Below are 17,953 nucleotides of genomic sequence, written 5' to 3'. Positions count from 1 at the left end.
GTCCTATAAACGATAATCATATAAAATGTGCAGCGCTGTAGTGAATTAATAAAGAGCAAGATATGAAAAAAAATGAAACCACAATATTGATTAAATGCTAATTAAACGTTCTCTTAAATATGTCCAATTGCAATTCCAAAAATATCTCCAATAGTCTGACTTTATCAATGCCAAAAACTATTCAGCCACTGATGTGAATAGAGGCTTACCAAAATGAATGGCTACACATTAAGTGCAGCACTCTCATTATGCCGCGTACAGACGGTCGTTTTTTGTGATAGAAAAAAACGACGTTTTATGTGATGAAAAAAAACGAAGTTTTTCAAACTTCATTTTCAAAAACGATGCATACACACCATCGTTTTTTTCCAAAAGCTCTAGCAAAGCGCGGTTACGTTCAGCACGTACGACGACACTCTGTTCCCTTCAAACTCGCGTCCTAACTTGCTTCTGAGCATGCGTGGGTTTAAAAACGTTGTTTTAAATGACGTTTTATCCTACAAACGGTCATTTTTTATGACACAAAAACAACGTTTTGAAAAACGGCACACAAAATTGAAGCATGCTTCAATTTTTTTTTTCGTCGTTTTTCACAAGACATAAAACAACGTTTTCCCCACACACTGTCATTTTAATTGACGTTTTTAAAAACTTCGTTTTTTTTCATCACATAAAGTGATGGTGTGTACCCGGCATTAGTATCATAGGGAATTAATGTGTCTTTCTCCTTTTTAATTCTTGATGGTAACACTCCGGATAATGATGTGACTAAACTCCAAACTATACCAGACACCAGAAAATTAAGGTTGTATGGAGTAATATGGTTAAAACAAAGCTACACCCAGGTGAAACATGTTTTCATGCAAGTAGAAAGTGCAACCCCACTCATCGGCCTTCACCAGACAGCCCTAAGTGTGATGTACACTCACCAGAAAGGTTATTTAAAACGGCATGGGTGAGATGGGGGATGTCCACCAGCTCCAATGTCAGGGATCCGTCACACTCTCTTGGTAGAACTCCAACCAGATGTCCCCAAAATATTAAAGGCAATCGGACGAAAGGTGCCTTATGGTGTAGTATTTATTTAAAAAATGGGGAACGTTTACAGTAGTAAAAAAGGGTATATAACGTATAGATAGCTAAAGATCAAACCACTATAAGTACATAAAAAAAACATTGCCACTTGGATCACCCATATGATGGTACGACGTGTCTGTTTTATAATTGCCCTTTGCATTAACAGGCATTTTCAGGGGTTGCACTTGTTTAAAAGATGTTTCACCTGGGTGTAGATTTGTTTTAACAATCTTGCACCATAGAAGTTTCTTTCCGTTTTCTGGTATAGTTTGGAGTTTAGTCACATCATCATTATCCGGAGTGTTACCAGCAAGAATTAAAGAAGAAAGACACAGCAATTCCCTATGATACTAATGCGAGTCTACTGCACTTAAAGCGGGGGTTCCACGGCCAATCCTTTTTTTTTTTTTTTTTTTTGCATTAAATGGTGTTTCACAAGATAACGGTACACTCAATTGTTCGATCTCTGCACATAGCCGATGTCTGTTTTCGGGTCAAAGAATTATTTATAAAATCCGTTGCAGTGAGTTTCTATTTTGCTTGTGGGCATTGTGAAGCCCACAAGCAATCACTTCCTGGAAGCGGTGATTGCTGATCTCCCAGCATTCACCCTCTTTCTCGCGCCTGCACAGTGTTTACGGCGAGTAAACTAATTGGTTGCCATCACAACGGGCGGCGTCATTAAAAGTTCACGCCCCGTTGTGATGGTATGCATCGCTTCTTTCTTGAAAATCTCGCAGGATTTTAAAGGATGGCGTTCCACAATGTCTCTTGGGAAGCATGACACTCTACTCCCAGGAGACATTGCAAAGAGCTCCCAGAGAGCACTGCGGCGCTGGGGAAAGGGAGTAGAGTCGCCTACTCCCGCAGGAGGAAAAAACAGAATTCGGATGTCAGAATGATATATTAAGGTAATGAAAACCTAAAAAAATAAATATTGCCATTGTGTATGTATGTTGTGGGATGGTGCCGATGGAAAAGTTTTTTTTTTTTATTTTTTTTATTTTTTTGTTTGTTTTTTGTGAGTCAATCTCCGCTTTAATGGTGTAGCCATTAACTTTGGTAAGCCTCCATTCACTCCACTGGCTGATAAGTTTTTGGCTTTGATAAAGTTGCACTATTGGAGATGAGGTTTTTTTTTTTTTTTTTTTTTTTTTTTTAATATTGCATTTGGACATATTCGAGAGGGCGTTTACATTCAATTAATTTTTTTTTCTTGCACATGTTTTTCATTCTGGCTGTATCACTAGAAACAACAAAAATTATTTCTGCACAACGGATATGGCTAAAATCTTTGTAATGTACAGTACATGGATCACCCAATTTTATTTTTTTCTAAACAAAACTGAAGTCTCTTTAACCACTTGTTGACTGCCCACAGCACATTTACTGCGGGCAGGCGCCATGTACAGGCAGAGCGATATACCCATACTTCATTTTGCCTGTACAGACACTGGGCATAATAAACTAATCCTATTGCTAAAACCTTGATATGTGGGGCCCAGACGTTGTTGTACTAGCTGAGGCTGGGTTTTCAATGCCAGTGCTGCTTCTATTTTAAAGTTTACCATCTGTGTTTTTTGTGTGTGTGTGTATATTAATGTAGAATGTTTTGTATCTCTTAAACAGGCATGTCAAGATTTACAGCACAATGAATTATAAAGTAGTTCATAGCTTTGACTATGCTGCCTCCATTTTGACTCTTGCATTGGCGGTAAGTACTTTGAAACCCGGAACTCGCTTCCGGTAGTAATTTTTCGTAAGAATATCTGTTCTTGGGGATAATCTGTGTACAGTAACACAGCCAATCAGTGACTGCTAAAGACTGTCTTGGATAAGGAAATGTTTCTCCACATTATTACAGCTTGCTCACTGTTACCTTAGTGAGTAAGCATGACTGAGTTACAGTTCTATAGTGCCTCTGTTTACTAAAATAAACTAGGCTCTGCAGGCATTGGTAAGAAAAACCATAGATTGGTATGTTGGCAGACAAATGGATACACAGGCCGGGATTCAGAGAGATCGGCGCATCTTTAGTTTGGCGTAGCGCATCTCATATGCGCTACGCCGACGTAACTTGGAGAGGCTCGTACTGTATTCACAAAGCACTCGCCGACAACGTTGTGCCGGCGTAACGTAAATCGGCCGGCCTAATTCAAAGCAGGTGGAAGGTGGGCGTGTTGTATTATAATGAAGCGTGACCCCATGTAAATGCATGGCCGATCGAATGGCGCATGCTCAGAATCATGTCGCAACTACTCCCTAAGATACGTCAGCTCAATGCTTTCGACGTGAACGTAACCTACGCCCAGCCCCATTCACGTACGACTTACGCAAACAACATAAAATACGACGCTTTTCCGACGTCCATAACTTAACATGACTTACCCCTGATTTATGAGGGGTAAATTTACGCCGGACGTACGCCTTACGTAAACGGTCTAGCTAAATTCAACGGGCACAAGTACGTTCGTGAATCGGCGTACCTAGGTCATTTGCATATTCGACGCGTAAATCTACAGAAGCGCCCCTTGCGGCCAGTGTAAATATGCACCCAAGATACGACGGCGTAAGGAGACTTACGTCGGTCGTATCTTGCAAAATTCAGGCGTATCACGGTTCCTGAATAAGCGCATTGATACGACGGCGCACATTTGGACTTACGACGGCGTATCTGGAGATACGCCGTCGTAAGTCCTTTCTGAATCCGGGCCACAGTCTTTTTCTATTATAGCTTATAAAGTCTGTGCAGATGCAACATCCCCTCTCCAATCATTTCATATTTTCAGTTCCAAATCTTCATTGTGATAAAGTGTAATGTTCTTTTGGTAAATTGTTCCAATAATCTTACTAAAAATGTTGAGATTTCGGTAAATAATAATCAGACAGTAGATCTTATGGAGAATATTCATTTAATGTTCTCTCTTGTAGCCTGACGATGATATGATTGTGGTGGGAATGACAAACGGAGTGCTCAATATCAAACACCGGAAGCCCGAAGAGAGGAAACTAAATGAGCTTCCAGCCAGGAAACATCCGAGATACAGAGTGTTTGTGAGGGGCAAGGACTATATGCCAAAACAGGTACAGAGATGCGGCCCTATAAGGGTTCATGGATTTAAAAGCTGTTTTAGTGTGTGTGTGTGTGTGTGTGTGTGTGTGTGTACAAGAAATAAATAAGATGTGAAGTTAGAGAATGGTTGCATGTAGTTGGGCAACTTGCAATACATGGACAATACAAAAATTTGCCAGCTCAAAAATAAATAAAAATGTATACAGTTTCTAGCTAGCAGCAGTGCAAACTCTGTTTTCAGAAGTCTGATCTGCAGTATATCTTTGTATAGCCTGTATGGGTGCATTTACATCATTGCCTCTGGAATGTTTGTGTGTGTGTGTGTGTGTTTTTTATAATTGCCCTAGTTTTTGGCATTGACAAAGTTGGACTATTGGAGATATTTTTTTGTATTGCATTTGGACATATTTGAGAGGATGTTTAATTGGCATTTAATCCAAAAAAAATCTTAATTTCTTGCAGTGTGTGTGTGTGTGTGTGTATATGTGTGTGTGTGTGTGTGTGTGTGTGTATATATATATATATATATATATATATATATATATATATATATATATATATATATATATATATATATATATATATATATATATATATATATATAGTGTGTGTTGTATTATTATTGACAGGAAGTCAGGTAAATCTGTGGGTGTTGTCACAGACGGGAGATACATTTCTGCCTTGTTTAGACAATACACCAATTATTATCAGGTGTTGGCTGCAGAAGTAGCCAGAAAGGTTTAAGGGTGTTCAAAATGAGGCAATTTAAGGCCTCTATAAGTAATCCAGAGGATTACTACTGATTGCTGCATCCTGAGGCTTTTTATGCGAAGGAGAGCAGTGAACAGAAATACTTCTGACGGGGTGAGGTGCTGTTGATTGTTCTGTGTGATAAAAATTAAAAAGACTATTTGTTTTCTGCTGTATGACCAGCAGTGTCTGCCCAGCACTAGGCTGTGCCAGACTCCATAGATGGGTTCCTGTGCGGTGAAGGTAGACGCCCCAAGTGGCCAGGGTTTATTTTATGTTTGATTTTGTTTATGCTGTTTGGATGCTTGCAATTGTTTCCAGCAAGATGGCAGAATAAACCAAATTCTTTGTTTTCAACCGTCTTTGGCTGTTTCTCTGTATCTTTCAGTGTGTAGTGAACCCATCCAGGGGGTCGCACACCCCCGCTACCGAGCTAATCCCTTACAATATATATATATATATATATATATATATATATATATATATATTTAAAAAAAAAAAGCTCTCCCATTTTATATTCACTCTACTTTTTTTATTTTGTTTTGTTACTTGTGATCACCCAATGGGAGGACTTTTCACAGCTGCTATGTAGAGACTGCTGGGGAGCTGTGGCTTGAAAGATGCAGCTATAAATTGCACAGCAGCCTCTATGCCTAGGTACTGGTAGATTGGATAACACAATGACTGTCAGAAATCTATTATGTCTAGTAACTTTTCAGTGTTGATCTCTACAGGACGACGTTGTTATCAGTAAGCCAGTAAAGAAGCGCATAAGAAAATATGACAGGCTGCTCAGAGGTTTCCAGGTATCTGCGGCACTCGATGCTGTTTTGGAGGTAAGAGGCAAGGTTGTTCCTCTCCTTTTTATTAAGAAACAGTGAGAAAATACTAATGGTTTTGAATTTGTATAACTTGAAGCAGGATTTTTGCTTTTTTTTTTTTTAATGGGATATGATCAGCAAAAATTGCAGCCATGGATGTAAATTGGGGTGGAATTCCGCTTTAAGAAATAACATGGCCTAAACATTTTTTTTTTCCCCTACTCCTTTTTTGACCATAAAATAAACCCTACATGGCCTTAAAGTAGCCAAGCTAACAATATTGCTGCAGGGCAATCCCAGAGTACCTACTAATATTCAAATCAACGTACAGTGGGAATAGAATAGGTTGCTTTGCAGCCTGGAATGAAGACAGACACCGTTTTTTGTTTTTGCGTTTACTTAGTGCAACTTCTAACATCCAAGTGAAAGATACAAGTCAGGGAAAAAAATCAAAAACAGAATCCCTCAGTTGGAAAAAGGATCCCCCTTATGTCAGTATTTTGTTTGAACCACCTTTTACTTTATTTACAACCTTTAGTCTGTTGGGATATGTTTCTTTGCAGTATTTGATATTTAATATTTAAGTTCAGTTACATTTTGTGAACGCCAGCATTCAAGGGATTCCACAGATTTTCAATGGGGTTTAAATCTGAGCTCTGACTATACCATGCAAGGGCATTCACCCTTTGTGTGTTTTGGGTCATTGTCATGTTGGAAGGTATACCTCCTTCCCATTTACAACTTTTCTGGCAGAGGGCAGCACATTTTCTGAAGAATTTGGCTGTATTTTGCCCCATCCATTTTTCCTTCTATCCTGATAAGTGCTCCAGTCCCTGCTGAAGAGAAACACCCCCATACCTGGATATTACCACCTCCATGGTTTACTATAGGAATGGTGTTAGTTGGATGGTGAGCTGTATTGGATTTAAATGATTTGGCCTCAACACCAAACAATATGTCTGGTGGAAATCCAGAAATTATATTATATTTGTGTGCACTAAAATTCATTAAAGTGTGTGTATATTTCTCCTAAAAATGTTCATTAGCTTAAACTGCTGCGCAAATATTGTGTAACATACATTTTTATTTATTTATATATCTCTCTAGCAAAACATTATTTTTGTTTTTTGAGACGTGTCCGAATTGGCCCGGACAGCAAGTTTTTTTTTAACGTGTTACTAAACCCACAACAGTAAAATCAGTGTGTATATGCAGTTAAGCGTGCTTGTTATACTCACTATGGAACTTGAGGGGTTAATCCTCTGCATTGTGCACTGTGTAAAAGTGCTGTGCGATCCTGTCTTTTCTGATCCTCCCCCTTCTTTCAGTGCCCAGTCTGCTGATCGAACAGAGCCTTGGGGGCAAGCTGCACATGCTCAGTTTGGTGTGGATTGCTAGAGTTTTTTTGTTTTGTTTTTTCTTTCCCTGGGAGTGCATGTGATCAGCACAGGGCCAATCCGCACTGTCCAGACAGAGGCTCAGGGGTCCTGCAGCCTCATAGGACAAAAAGGGGAGAATGCTACAAGCGTTAACCAGTGCTCGGCTGGATGCTGATAGAAGTTACAAGACTGCTATAACTGCTAATGAGAAAAGGTATTTAGCAGATATCATGAATGCAGGGTCCTGGGTCTAATTTAGACAGCAGCGGACAGACCAAACAACAATTTTCCCAAAGCGGTGTACCACAATGCAAAGTAGTATGTTTCAGTATATTGGAAAGCACTGCAGTACATTGTCTTGGGGTGCCATTTTGAAAGCAAATGGCCCCTTTGATGCATGTATGATATGTTGTGGTAAAGCTCATGTGCACCACTGCATGTATTTGTGTATAAGCCATTACAGTATGTTAATCTCTCCTTTGTTACAGACCAATGTTCGAAATGGAACCCCAGAGGTGACAGTGGCTGTAATGAATGAAATTCACAGAAGAGGAACCCTTAACAATGCTCTGGCAGGAAGAGATGAGAAACAGTTGACTTCCATACTGACCTTTCTCATAAAGTACGTATCAAGCTGCATCTTGTGGGAATATACTTTTTTTTTTTTGGTCTTCACACTGCTGATTGCAGTTACAGTGGGGGAATTATTATTATTTTTATTTTTTATTTTCCCCCCCCCCGTGCAGATTTTGCAAGTTTTGCCCATTTGCATAAAAATTAAGGTTCTATAATTTTTTATCATAGGTGTGTTTTTAAACGATGGACAGAATATCAACCTCAAATCCAGAAAAAAAACATGAAACAAATGTTATAAATTGAGTTTAATTTCAGTGAGTAAAATAAGTATTTGATCCCCAAGAAAAACATGACTTGGTACTTGGTGGAGAAGCCCTTGTTGGCAAGCACAGAGGCAAGACCGTTCTTGTAGTTGGTGATCAGGTTTGCACACATCCCAGGAGTTATTTTGGTCCACTCTTCTTTACAGATCTTCTCTAAATCCTTAAGGTTTCTTGACTGTCGCTTGGCAACACTAAGTTTCAGCTCTCTCCATATAGTATCTATAGGGTTACGGTCTGTACACTGGCTAGGCCACTCCATGACCTTAATGTGCTTCTTCTTGAGCCACTCATTTGTTGCCTTGGTGGTATGTTTTGGGTCATTATCGTGCTTGAAGTCCCATCCATGACTGTCTCTATCATTTTAAAATACACCTATGATAAAAAAATGATAGACCCATCATTTCTTTGTAAGTGGGTAACCTTGTGAAATCTGCAGGGGATTAAATACATTTTCCCCACTGTAAACCTGAATTCTTGCTCTGCTTTTTTTTTTTTCTCACCAATTTTTTTTTTTTTTTTAACCACTTGACAACTGGGCACTTAAACACCCTTAACCACTTGACAACTGGGCACTTAAACACCCTTAATAACCAGACCAATTTTCAGCTTTCGGTGCTCTCACATTTTGAATGACAATAACTCAGTCATACAACACTGTAACCAAATGAAATTTTTGTCCTTTTTTTCCCACAAATAGAGCTTTCTTTTGGTGGTATTTGATCACCTCTGCGGTTTTTATTTTTTTCGCTATAAATGAAAAAAGAACGAAAATTTTGTAAAAAAATGAATTTTTCTTCATTTCTATTATAAGATTTTGCAAAAAATGAATTTTTCTTCATAAATTTGGCCTAAAATGTATACTGCTACATATCTTTGGTAAAAAAAAAAAAAAAATTTGGATATTATTTAGTCTGGGTGAAAGTTATAGGGTCTACAAGCTATGGTACCAATTACTGAAAATTGATCAATTTGATCACATCTGAAGTACTGACGGCCTCTCTCATTTCTTGAGACCCTAACATGCCAGAAAAGTACAAATACCCCCTAAATGACCCCTTTTTGGAAAGAAGACATTCCAAGGTATTTAGAAAGAGGCATGGTGAGTTTTTTGAAGTTGTCATTTTTTCCCACAATTCTTTGCAAAATCAAGGTTTTTTTTTTTTTGTTTTTTTTTCCACAAAAGTTTCATATTAGCAGGTTATTTCTCACACACAGCATATGCATACCACAAATTACACCCCAAAACACATTCTGCTATTCCTCCCGAGTATGGCGATACCACATGTGTGAGACTTTTACACAGCGTGGCCACATACAGAGGCCCAACATGCAGGGAGCACCATCAGGCGTTCTGGAACACCCAGACCAATTCTGACATTCCTCTCCTACATGTAAAAATCATCATTTATTTGCTAGAAAATTACATAGAACCCCAAAACATTATATATGCTTTTTTAGCAAAGACCCTAGAGAATACAATGGCTGTCGTTGCAACTTTTTATCGCGCATGGTATTTGCACAGCAATTTTTCGAACGCATTTTTTTGGGAAATAAAACAGTTTTGTGCTTTTTAAAAAAAAAAACAGTAAAGTTAGCCCAATGTTTTTGCATAATATGAAAGACGAAGTTACGCCGAGTAAATAGATACCCAACATGTCACCCTTCAATATTGCACACGCTTGTGGAATGGCGCCAAACTTCGCTACTTAAAAATCCCCATAGGTGACGTTTTAAATGTTTTTACTGGTTACATGTTTTTAGTTACAGAGGAGGTCTGGGGCCAAAATGATTGCTCTCGCTCTAACGTTCGCAGCGATACCTCACATGTGTGGTTTGAACTCAGTTTTCATATGTGGGCGGGACTTACGTACACATTCGCTTCTGTATACGAGCACGCGGGAACAGGGGCGCTTTAAATATTTATTTTTTATTTTTATTGTTCATTTTACTTAATTTATTTTAGTTTGACACGTTTTTCCCCAAAAATAAATGTTTTGATCACTTTTATTCCAATTACAAGGAATGTAAACATCCCTTGTAATAGGAATATAGCATGACAGGTCCTCTTTACAGTGAGATATGGGGTCAATAAGACCCCACATCTCACCTCTAGGCTGGGAAGCTTGGAAAAAAACAAGAAAAAAAACAAGAAAAAAAACGATCCTGGCTTCGATCGCAGCGGTGAGTCAGAAGAAGCACCGGAGGGCGAAGGGAGTGGGGACGTCCCTTTTTGCCTCCCGTAAGAACGATCAAGAGGCGGAACAGCCGCCATGATCGTTCTTATGGTGTAGAGAATCGCCGGCTGAAAAAAATGATATCTGAATGATGCCTGTAGCTGCAGGCATCATTTAGATATCCCTGCACAAAGTCAAGGACCTCATATGACGTGGGCGAGAAGTGGTTAAAACACATTTTTTTTCCCCAGAGTATTTTCTGGGTATTGCAAAGTATTGGCCAGGGTATTGCAAAGTATTGGTGTGGGGGTATTGCAGAGTATGGTGCGGGGGTATTGCAGAGTATGGTGCGGGGGTATTGCAGAGTATTGGTGCGGGGGTATTGCAGAGTATTGGTGCGGGGGTATTGCAGAGTATTGTGTGGGGGGTATTGCAGAGTATGGTGCGGGGGTATTGCAGAGTATTGGTGCGGGGGTATTGCAGAGTATTGGTGCAGGGGTATTGCAGAGTATTGGTGCGGGGGTATTGCAGAGTATTGTGCGTGGGGTATTGCAGAGTATTGTGCGTGGGGTATTGCAGAGTATTGTGCGTGGGGTATTGCAGAGTATTGTGCGTGGGGTATTGCAGAGTATTGTGCGTGGGGTATTGCAGAGTATTGTGCGTGGGGTATTGCAGAGTATTGTGCGTGGGGTATTGCAGAGTATTGTGCGTGGGGTATTGCAGAGTATTGTGCGTGGGGTATTGCAGAGTATTGCGAGTGGGGTATTGCAGAGTATTGCGCGGGGGGTACTGCAGAGTATTGCGCGGGGGGTATTGCAGAGTATTGCGCGGGGGTATTGCAGAGTATTGCGCGGGGGGTATTGCAGAGTATTGCGCAAGGGGTACTGCAGAGTACTGGCAGGGGGTACTGCAGAGTATTGCGCGGGGGTATTGCAGAGTATTGCGCGGGGGTATTGCAGAGTATTGCGCGGGGGTATTGCAGAGTATTGCGCGGGGGTATTGCAGAGTATTGCGCGGGGGTACTGCAGAGTATTGCGCGGGGGTATTGCAGAGTATTGCGCGGGTGTTTTGCAGAGTATTGCGCGGGTGTTTTGCAGAGTATTGCGCGGGTGTTTTGCAGAGTATTGCGCGGGTGTTTTGCAGAGTATTGCGCGGGTGTTTTGCAGAGTATTGCGCGGGTGTTTTGCAGAGTATTGCGCGGGTGTATTGCAGAGTATTGCGCGGGTGTATTGCAGAGTAATGCGCGGGTGTTTTGCAGAGTATTGCGCGGGTGTTTTGCAGAGTATTGCGCGGGTGTTTTGCAGAGTATTGCGCGGGTGTTTTGCAGAGTATTGCGCGGGTGTTTTGCAGAGTATTGCGCGGGTGTATTGCAGAGTATTGCGCGGGTGTATTGCAGAGTATTGCGCGGGTGTTTTGCAGAGTATTGCGCGGGGGTATTGCAGGGAAGGCAGAGCATTGCAGAGTATTGCGCAGGGAAGGCAGAGTATTGCAGGGGTTAATGCAGGGATGGCTGAGCAGGGATGGATGGATCTGTGACTGCAATAGTCACAGATCCATCCCACACTGCTGCTGCCATCCGCGCTCTCCTCTCACACTGTACCGATCGGTACAGCGAGAGGAGGGAGGAACCGGCGTCATCAAATGACGCCGGTTTGTTTACCTGTGGTCGCGCCGTCATTGGACGGCGCGATCACATGGTAAAAGACCGGCGTTGCCGGTCAGTTACCGTGATCTGTGTAGCGCCGGGTCTCATAGACCCGGCGCGCACAGAATTTTCTGTGTGCGCGCCCGAGGCGGCGCGCATTACTGCTTCTGGTGGGCGCCGTTTCAGAACGGCGACCCCCAGTTAAGCAACCACCTTGCCGCCGTTTGTAGACGGCGGCTGGTGGTTAAGTGGTTAATAACCAGACCAATTTTCAGCTTTCGGTGCTCTCACATTTTGAATGACAATAACTCAGTCATACAACACTGTAACCAAATGAAATTTTTGTCCTTTTTTTCCCACAAATAGAGCTTTCTTTTGGTGGTATTTGATCACCTCTGCGGTTTTTATTTTTTCCGCTAATAATGAAAAAAGAACGAAAATTTTGTAAAAAAATGAATTTTTTTTCATTTCTATTATAAAATTTTGCAAAAAATGAATTTTTCTTAATAAATTTGGCCTAAAATGTATACTGCTACATATCTTTGGTTAAAAAAAAAAAAAAATTGGGTTATTTAGTCTGGGTGAAAGTTATAGGGTCTACAAGCTATGGTACCAATTACTGAAAATGTATCAATTTGATCACATCTGAAGTACTGACGGCCTTTCTCATTTCTTGAGACCCTAACATGCCAGAAAAGTACAAATACCCCCTAAATGACCCCTTTTTGGAAAGAAGACATTCCAAGGTATTTAGAAAGAGGCATGGTGAGTTTTTTGAAGTTGTAATTTTTTCCCACAATTCTTTGCAAAATCAAGGTTTTTTTTATTTTTATTTTTTTTTCCACAAAAGTTTCATATTAGCAGGTTATTTCTCGCACACAGCATATTCATACCACAAAATACACCCCAAAACACATTCTGCTATTCCTCCCGAGTATGGCGATACCACATGTGTGAGACTTTTACACAGCGTGGCCACATACAGAGGCCCAACATGCAGGGAGCACCATCAGGCGTTCTGGAGCACCCAGACCAGTTCTGACATTTCTCTCCTACATGTAAAAATCATCATTTATTTGCTAGAAAATTACATAGAACCCCAAAACATTATATATGCTTTTTTAGCAAAGACCCTAGAGAATACAATGGCGGTCGTTGCAACTTTTTATCGCGCATGGTATTTGCACAGCAATTTTTCGAACGCATTTTTTTTGGGAAATAAAACAGTTTTGTGCTTTTAAAAAAAAAAAAAACATTAAAGTTAGCCCAATGTTTTTGCATAATATGAAAGATGAAGTTACGCCGAGTAAATAGATACCCAACATGTCACCCTTCAATATTGCACACGCTTGTGGAATGGCGCCAAACTTCGCTACTTAAAAATCCCCATAGGCGACGTTTTAAATGTTTTTACTGGTTACATGTTTTTAGTTACAGAGGAGGTCTGGGGCCAAAATGATTGCTCTCGCTCTAACGTTCGCAGCGATACCCCACATGTGTGGTTTGAACACCGTTTTCATATGTGGGCGGGACTTGCGTGCACATTCGCTTCTGTATACGAGCACGCGGGAACAGGGGCGCTTTAAATATTTATTTTTTATTTTTATTGTTCATTTTACTTTATTTATTTTAGTTTGACACGTTTTTCCCCAAAAATAAATGTTTTGATCACTTTTATTCCAATTACAAGGAATGGAAACATCCCTTGTAATAGGAATATAGCATGACAGGTCCTCTTTACAGTGAGATGTGGGGTCAATAAGACCCCACATCTCACCTCTAGGCTGGGAAGCCTGAAAAAAAACCAAAAAAAAAAAAAACGATCCTGGCTTCGATCGCAGCGGTGAGTCAGAAGAAGCACCGGAGGGCGAAGGGAGTGGGGACGTCCACTTTTGCCTCCCGTAAGAACGATCAAGAGGCGGAACAGCCGCCATGATCGTTCTTATGGTGTAGAGAATCGCTGGCTGAAAAAAATGATATCTGAATGATGCCTGTAGCTGCAGGCATCATTTAGATATCCCTGCACAAAGTCAAGGACCTCATATGACGTGGGCGGGAAGTGGTTAAAACACATTTTTTTCCCCAGAGTATTTTCTGGGTATTGCAGAGTATTTTCTGGGTATTGCAGAGTATTGGCCGGGGTATTGCAAAGTATTGGCCGGGGTATTGCAAAGTATTGGTGTTGGGGTATTGCAGAGTATTGGTGTTGGGGTATTGCAGAGTATTGGTGTGGGGGTATTGCAAAGTATTGGTGTGGGGGTATTGCAAAGTATTGGTGCGGGGGTATTGCAAAGTATTGGTGCGGGGGTATTGCAAAGTATTGGTGTTGGGGTATTGCAGAGTATTGGTGCGGGGGTATTGCAGAGTATTGGTGCGGGGGTATTGCAAAGTATTGGTGCGGGGGTATTGCAAAGTATTGGTGCGGGGGTATTGCAAAGTATTGGTGCGGGGGTATTGCAAAGTATTGGTGCGGGGGTATTGCAAAGTATTGGTGCGGGGGTATTGCAGAGTATTGGTGCGGGGGGTATTGCAGAGTATTGCGCGGGGGGTATTGCAGAGTATTGCGCGGGGGGTATTGCAGAGTATTGCGCGGGGGGTATTGCAGAGTATTGCGCGGGGGGTATTGCAGAGTATTGCGCGGGGGGTATTGCAGAGTATTGCGCGGGGGGTATTGCAGAGTATTGCGCGGGGGTGGCAGAGCATTGCAGGGGTTAATGCAGGGATGGCTGAGCAGGGATGGATGGATCTGTGACTGCAATAGTCACAGATCCATCCCACACTGCTGCTGCCATCCGCGCTCTCCTCTCACACTGTACCGATCGGTACAGCGAGAGGAGGGAGGAACCGGCGTCATCAAATGACGCCGGTTTGTTTACCTGTGATCGCGCCGTCATTGGACGGCGCGATCACATGGTAAAAGACCGCGGTTGTCGGTCAATTTCCGAGATCTGTGTAGCGCCGGGTCTCATAGACCCGGCACGCACAGAATTTTCAGTGTGCGCGCCCGAGGCGGCGCGCATTACTGCTTCTGGTGGGCGCCGTTAAATAACGGCGACCCCCAGTTAAGCAACCACCTTGCCGCCGTTATATGACGGCGGCTGGTGGTTAAGTGGTTAAGAAGTTGACAGAAATGGCCGAAGGGCTGCATACTGTCTGATCACAAATCGTTTACTTGGGGATAATGGTGATTCAAAGACATAAATGTTAAACACAATGAGGCATGAAATGTCTAAAGAAGAAGATAAACAATTGCATGTCAAGAGTAGCCAGTCTGTATCTTAGATCAGTGGTCCTCAACCTCAGTCCTCAAGTACCCCCAACTGGCCATTTTTTGGGAACTTCCCTTAGATAAAATAGCTCTTATCAATACCATGAGCTCCGGCGTGTTCACTCAGTCCGCGTGCAGAGCCCGCCAGTTGGCACAGCGCTGCGCTAATCACAGGCAGGGAGACATTTCCCAATCTCTGCAGCCGTGGATCAGGACAATGTCTCCCTGCATGTGATTAGCGCAGTGCCGACTTCCTGGTGGGCTCTGCACGTGGACTGTGCGAACACACCGGAGCTCATCCTTAATGCCATGTCATTGATATTGATTTAAAGCAGCTGTACAAAGTAAAGTAAACATGGCCTGTTTTGGGGTACTTGAGGACTGAGGCTGAGAACCACTGTCTTGGCGCATACATTTATGCTGATGGCTAGAGGCTGTTGGGAATAAGTGACATTCAGAGAGAGAGATCTAGCGGTTCCAATAATTGTGCAGTGTGTCGAGAGAGCGGGGAATAATCAAGCCATAGCTGCCAAGTCAAAAGGAACCTATTGTGTTTGTCATTTGTTCATTTGAATGAACATGCACTGTATGCGGCTTTTAACTTAACCTGCTGAGCGGTATTCCCGAGTCTGGCTCAGGGTGAGTTTTCACTACCAAAAGCAGTAGCCCCGAGCCAGACTCGGGATCGCATCGCAGGATCCTTGCATAGTTACTTACCTTGTCCCCTTGATCCTGCGATATGTGTCTGCGTGCTGTCTCCTCGCTCGATTCACAGTGCCGAGCTCCATTCCCGAGCGTTGCGACGCATGGGGAAGGAGTTCGGTGCCAAATTCAAAAAGTGAAAAACGCAGTATAGATACAGTATACTTACTGTATCAAATAATTACACATCCCCTTTGTCCCTAGTGGTCTGCCCAGTGTCCTGCATGCAGTTTTTATATTATAAAAACTGTTCTTTCTGCTGGAAACTGGAGATTGTCCATAGCAACCAAAAAGTGTCCCTTTTATGTCAAAAGTTGTTTTAGATCAGCTAGAAAACAGCGATAATAAATTAGAAGATAGAATTGAGCGATGGTGATTTGTGGGGAAATTTGTCATCAAACACTGAAAGTAATGACAGCGACAATTCTGCAACTGAGCACATTTCAGTGTTTTTTGATTTGATTACATTATTGAATAATTTTTATTATAATTACATTATTTTTTATAATAATTTACAGTTATTATAATATTTATGATTTTGTGTTTCAAACTTTATTATACCCGAGATGTCTACTAGATTCTTGTTTGGACAGATTTAAGTGAGTTACACCTAAAATCTGACATAATCATACCGCCGGGGAGGTTAAAGGATGTTGGGGCATGAAAATGTCCATGCCTGGGCAGTGGACTTGTTTAGTGACTTATAAAGTGGGAGAGAAGTGTGTGGTCACCGTGAGAAACCTTTCAGTGTTTTGACAGACCTCCCAAGGGTCCTTCCAGAGATCAGCTCGGAGTATTGCATTAATCATAGTGTAAAGTATATAAAGTAACCATAATAGCTGATTTTTTTTTTCAACAGAAATGTGGTAGATCCCCGCTTCTCCACAATACTGATAAATGTAGCAGAACAAGTTATTGGTAAGCATGGTTTTTATTCAGTCTCACTCTCATATCGCCAATGCTGGTCATTGATGTTTCAATTCTAATGAGGTTATCTTGGTGATTTGTCCTTAGATATTTATTCATCTGTAATCAACCAGTCATCTGTAATCGACAAACTATTCCTGAGACTCCAAGACACTCTAGAAAAGGAAATCAATTACCAAGAAGAACTTCTGGAAGTGTTGGGAATGATGGACACTCTCTTTGCAACTATGACAAGTAAAAAGGAAACCATTTCTGGGGGGACCAAATCGTTAATTCCTGGGCAGAAAACCTCAACAGCCATAACCTCTTCATCTTGATGTGGCAGCTGCCAATGGACCTTTTTTTCTAACAATTTTTAAAACATTTTATATGCAGGGAAATGTGAATTCATATAATTTGTCAAAAAAGCTGTCAAATCCAATTCATGTGTCAGGTTGAAAAGGACTGGAACGCTGTTCATAAAATTTTAAAGAAAGTTTGACATTTCTGTGATTTATTGCAATTGGTGGCAGGTGAATGTTTTCCGTGATCACTCCTGCCTGTGATGGCAGCTGTACCAATCTGATACAGGCCTGGTCACTGCAATGGAGCTGCCAAGGCATTGAACATCCATGTTATTCTCTAACTAAAGATGGGGGATGCTTGGGCTGTTTTCATTTCACTTCCAGGTGGATTTCTCTTCTTTGCGAGTACAAATTACTTCTTGTGTACTTTTAAAATGAAATTGCTGTATGATAAACATCAGCTGGCTTTGGCCATGCATTATATTTTTATCTGTGTACCTAGTATTCACAGAATGAAGACGAACATTTCTAGTTTTACAGTCGAGAGCACAAGAGACAGGAATTGTTTTATTTTATAGTGCCATCAGACTGCTTTTCTTGTGTTACACTGGAGTGACTGAGGCCATTCCAGATGAGCATTCTGTAGTCATATGTGCCTGGAAATTACATGGATTTAATATGTGAGTAGTGGTATTGCAGGTATGTTTGCAAGTCTTTTTTTAGAGGTGTATTTTGATATACAGACAGCAGCTAGTCTGTAATCTAGAAATCTGTATGAATCTGTATCTTAATTGCCAACAAGTAATCGTCCATCTTCCTATTGCACAGATTCCTAGAAAAGGATCTAAAATAAAGGTTTCTGCAGCAACCACCAGCTGGAAACTGGAACACGCACAGTACAGTGTAAATATTTGCAGGACACCATGGATCTTCAGATTAACCACTTGTACTGTG

At 41.4% G+C, this 17,953-nt stretch overlaps 1 protein-coding gene across 1 annotated transcript in view; it reads left to right on the top strand.

The window, feature by feature from the left end:
- UTP15 (UTP15 small subunit processome component) overlaps positions 1-17,193 on the top strand; it is a 37,572-nt gene extending 20,379 nt beyond the window's left edge. Inside the window, exons 8-13 of the mRNA XM_040341446.1 lie at positions 2,707-2,791; positions 4,009-4,161; positions 5,635-5,736; positions 7,589-7,722; positions 16,648-16,706; positions 16,803-17,193. Coding sequence (XP_040197380.1) covers positions 2,707-2,791; positions 4,009-4,161; positions 5,635-5,736; positions 7,589-7,722; positions 16,648-16,706; positions 16,803-17,032 — 763 coding nt within the window. The 3' untranslated portion in view covers positions 17,033-17,193. The remainder of the gene's footprint in view (positions 1-2,706; positions 2,792-4,008; positions 4,162-5,634; positions 5,737-7,588; positions 7,723-16,647; positions 16,707-16,802) is intronic.
- The last annotated feature ends 760 nt before the right edge of the window (positions 17,194-17,953 follow it).

Source organism: Rana temporaria, chromosome 1 (genome assembly GCF_905171775.1).
Source record: "Rana temporaria chromosome 1, aRanTem1.1, whole genome shotgun sequence".
NCBI lineage: Eukaryota > Metazoa > Chordata > Amphibia > Anura > Ranidae > Rana > Rana temporaria.
The sequence above is the reverse complement of the archived record's forward strand: the minus strand, read 5'-3'. Positions and strand labels throughout refer to the sequence as shown.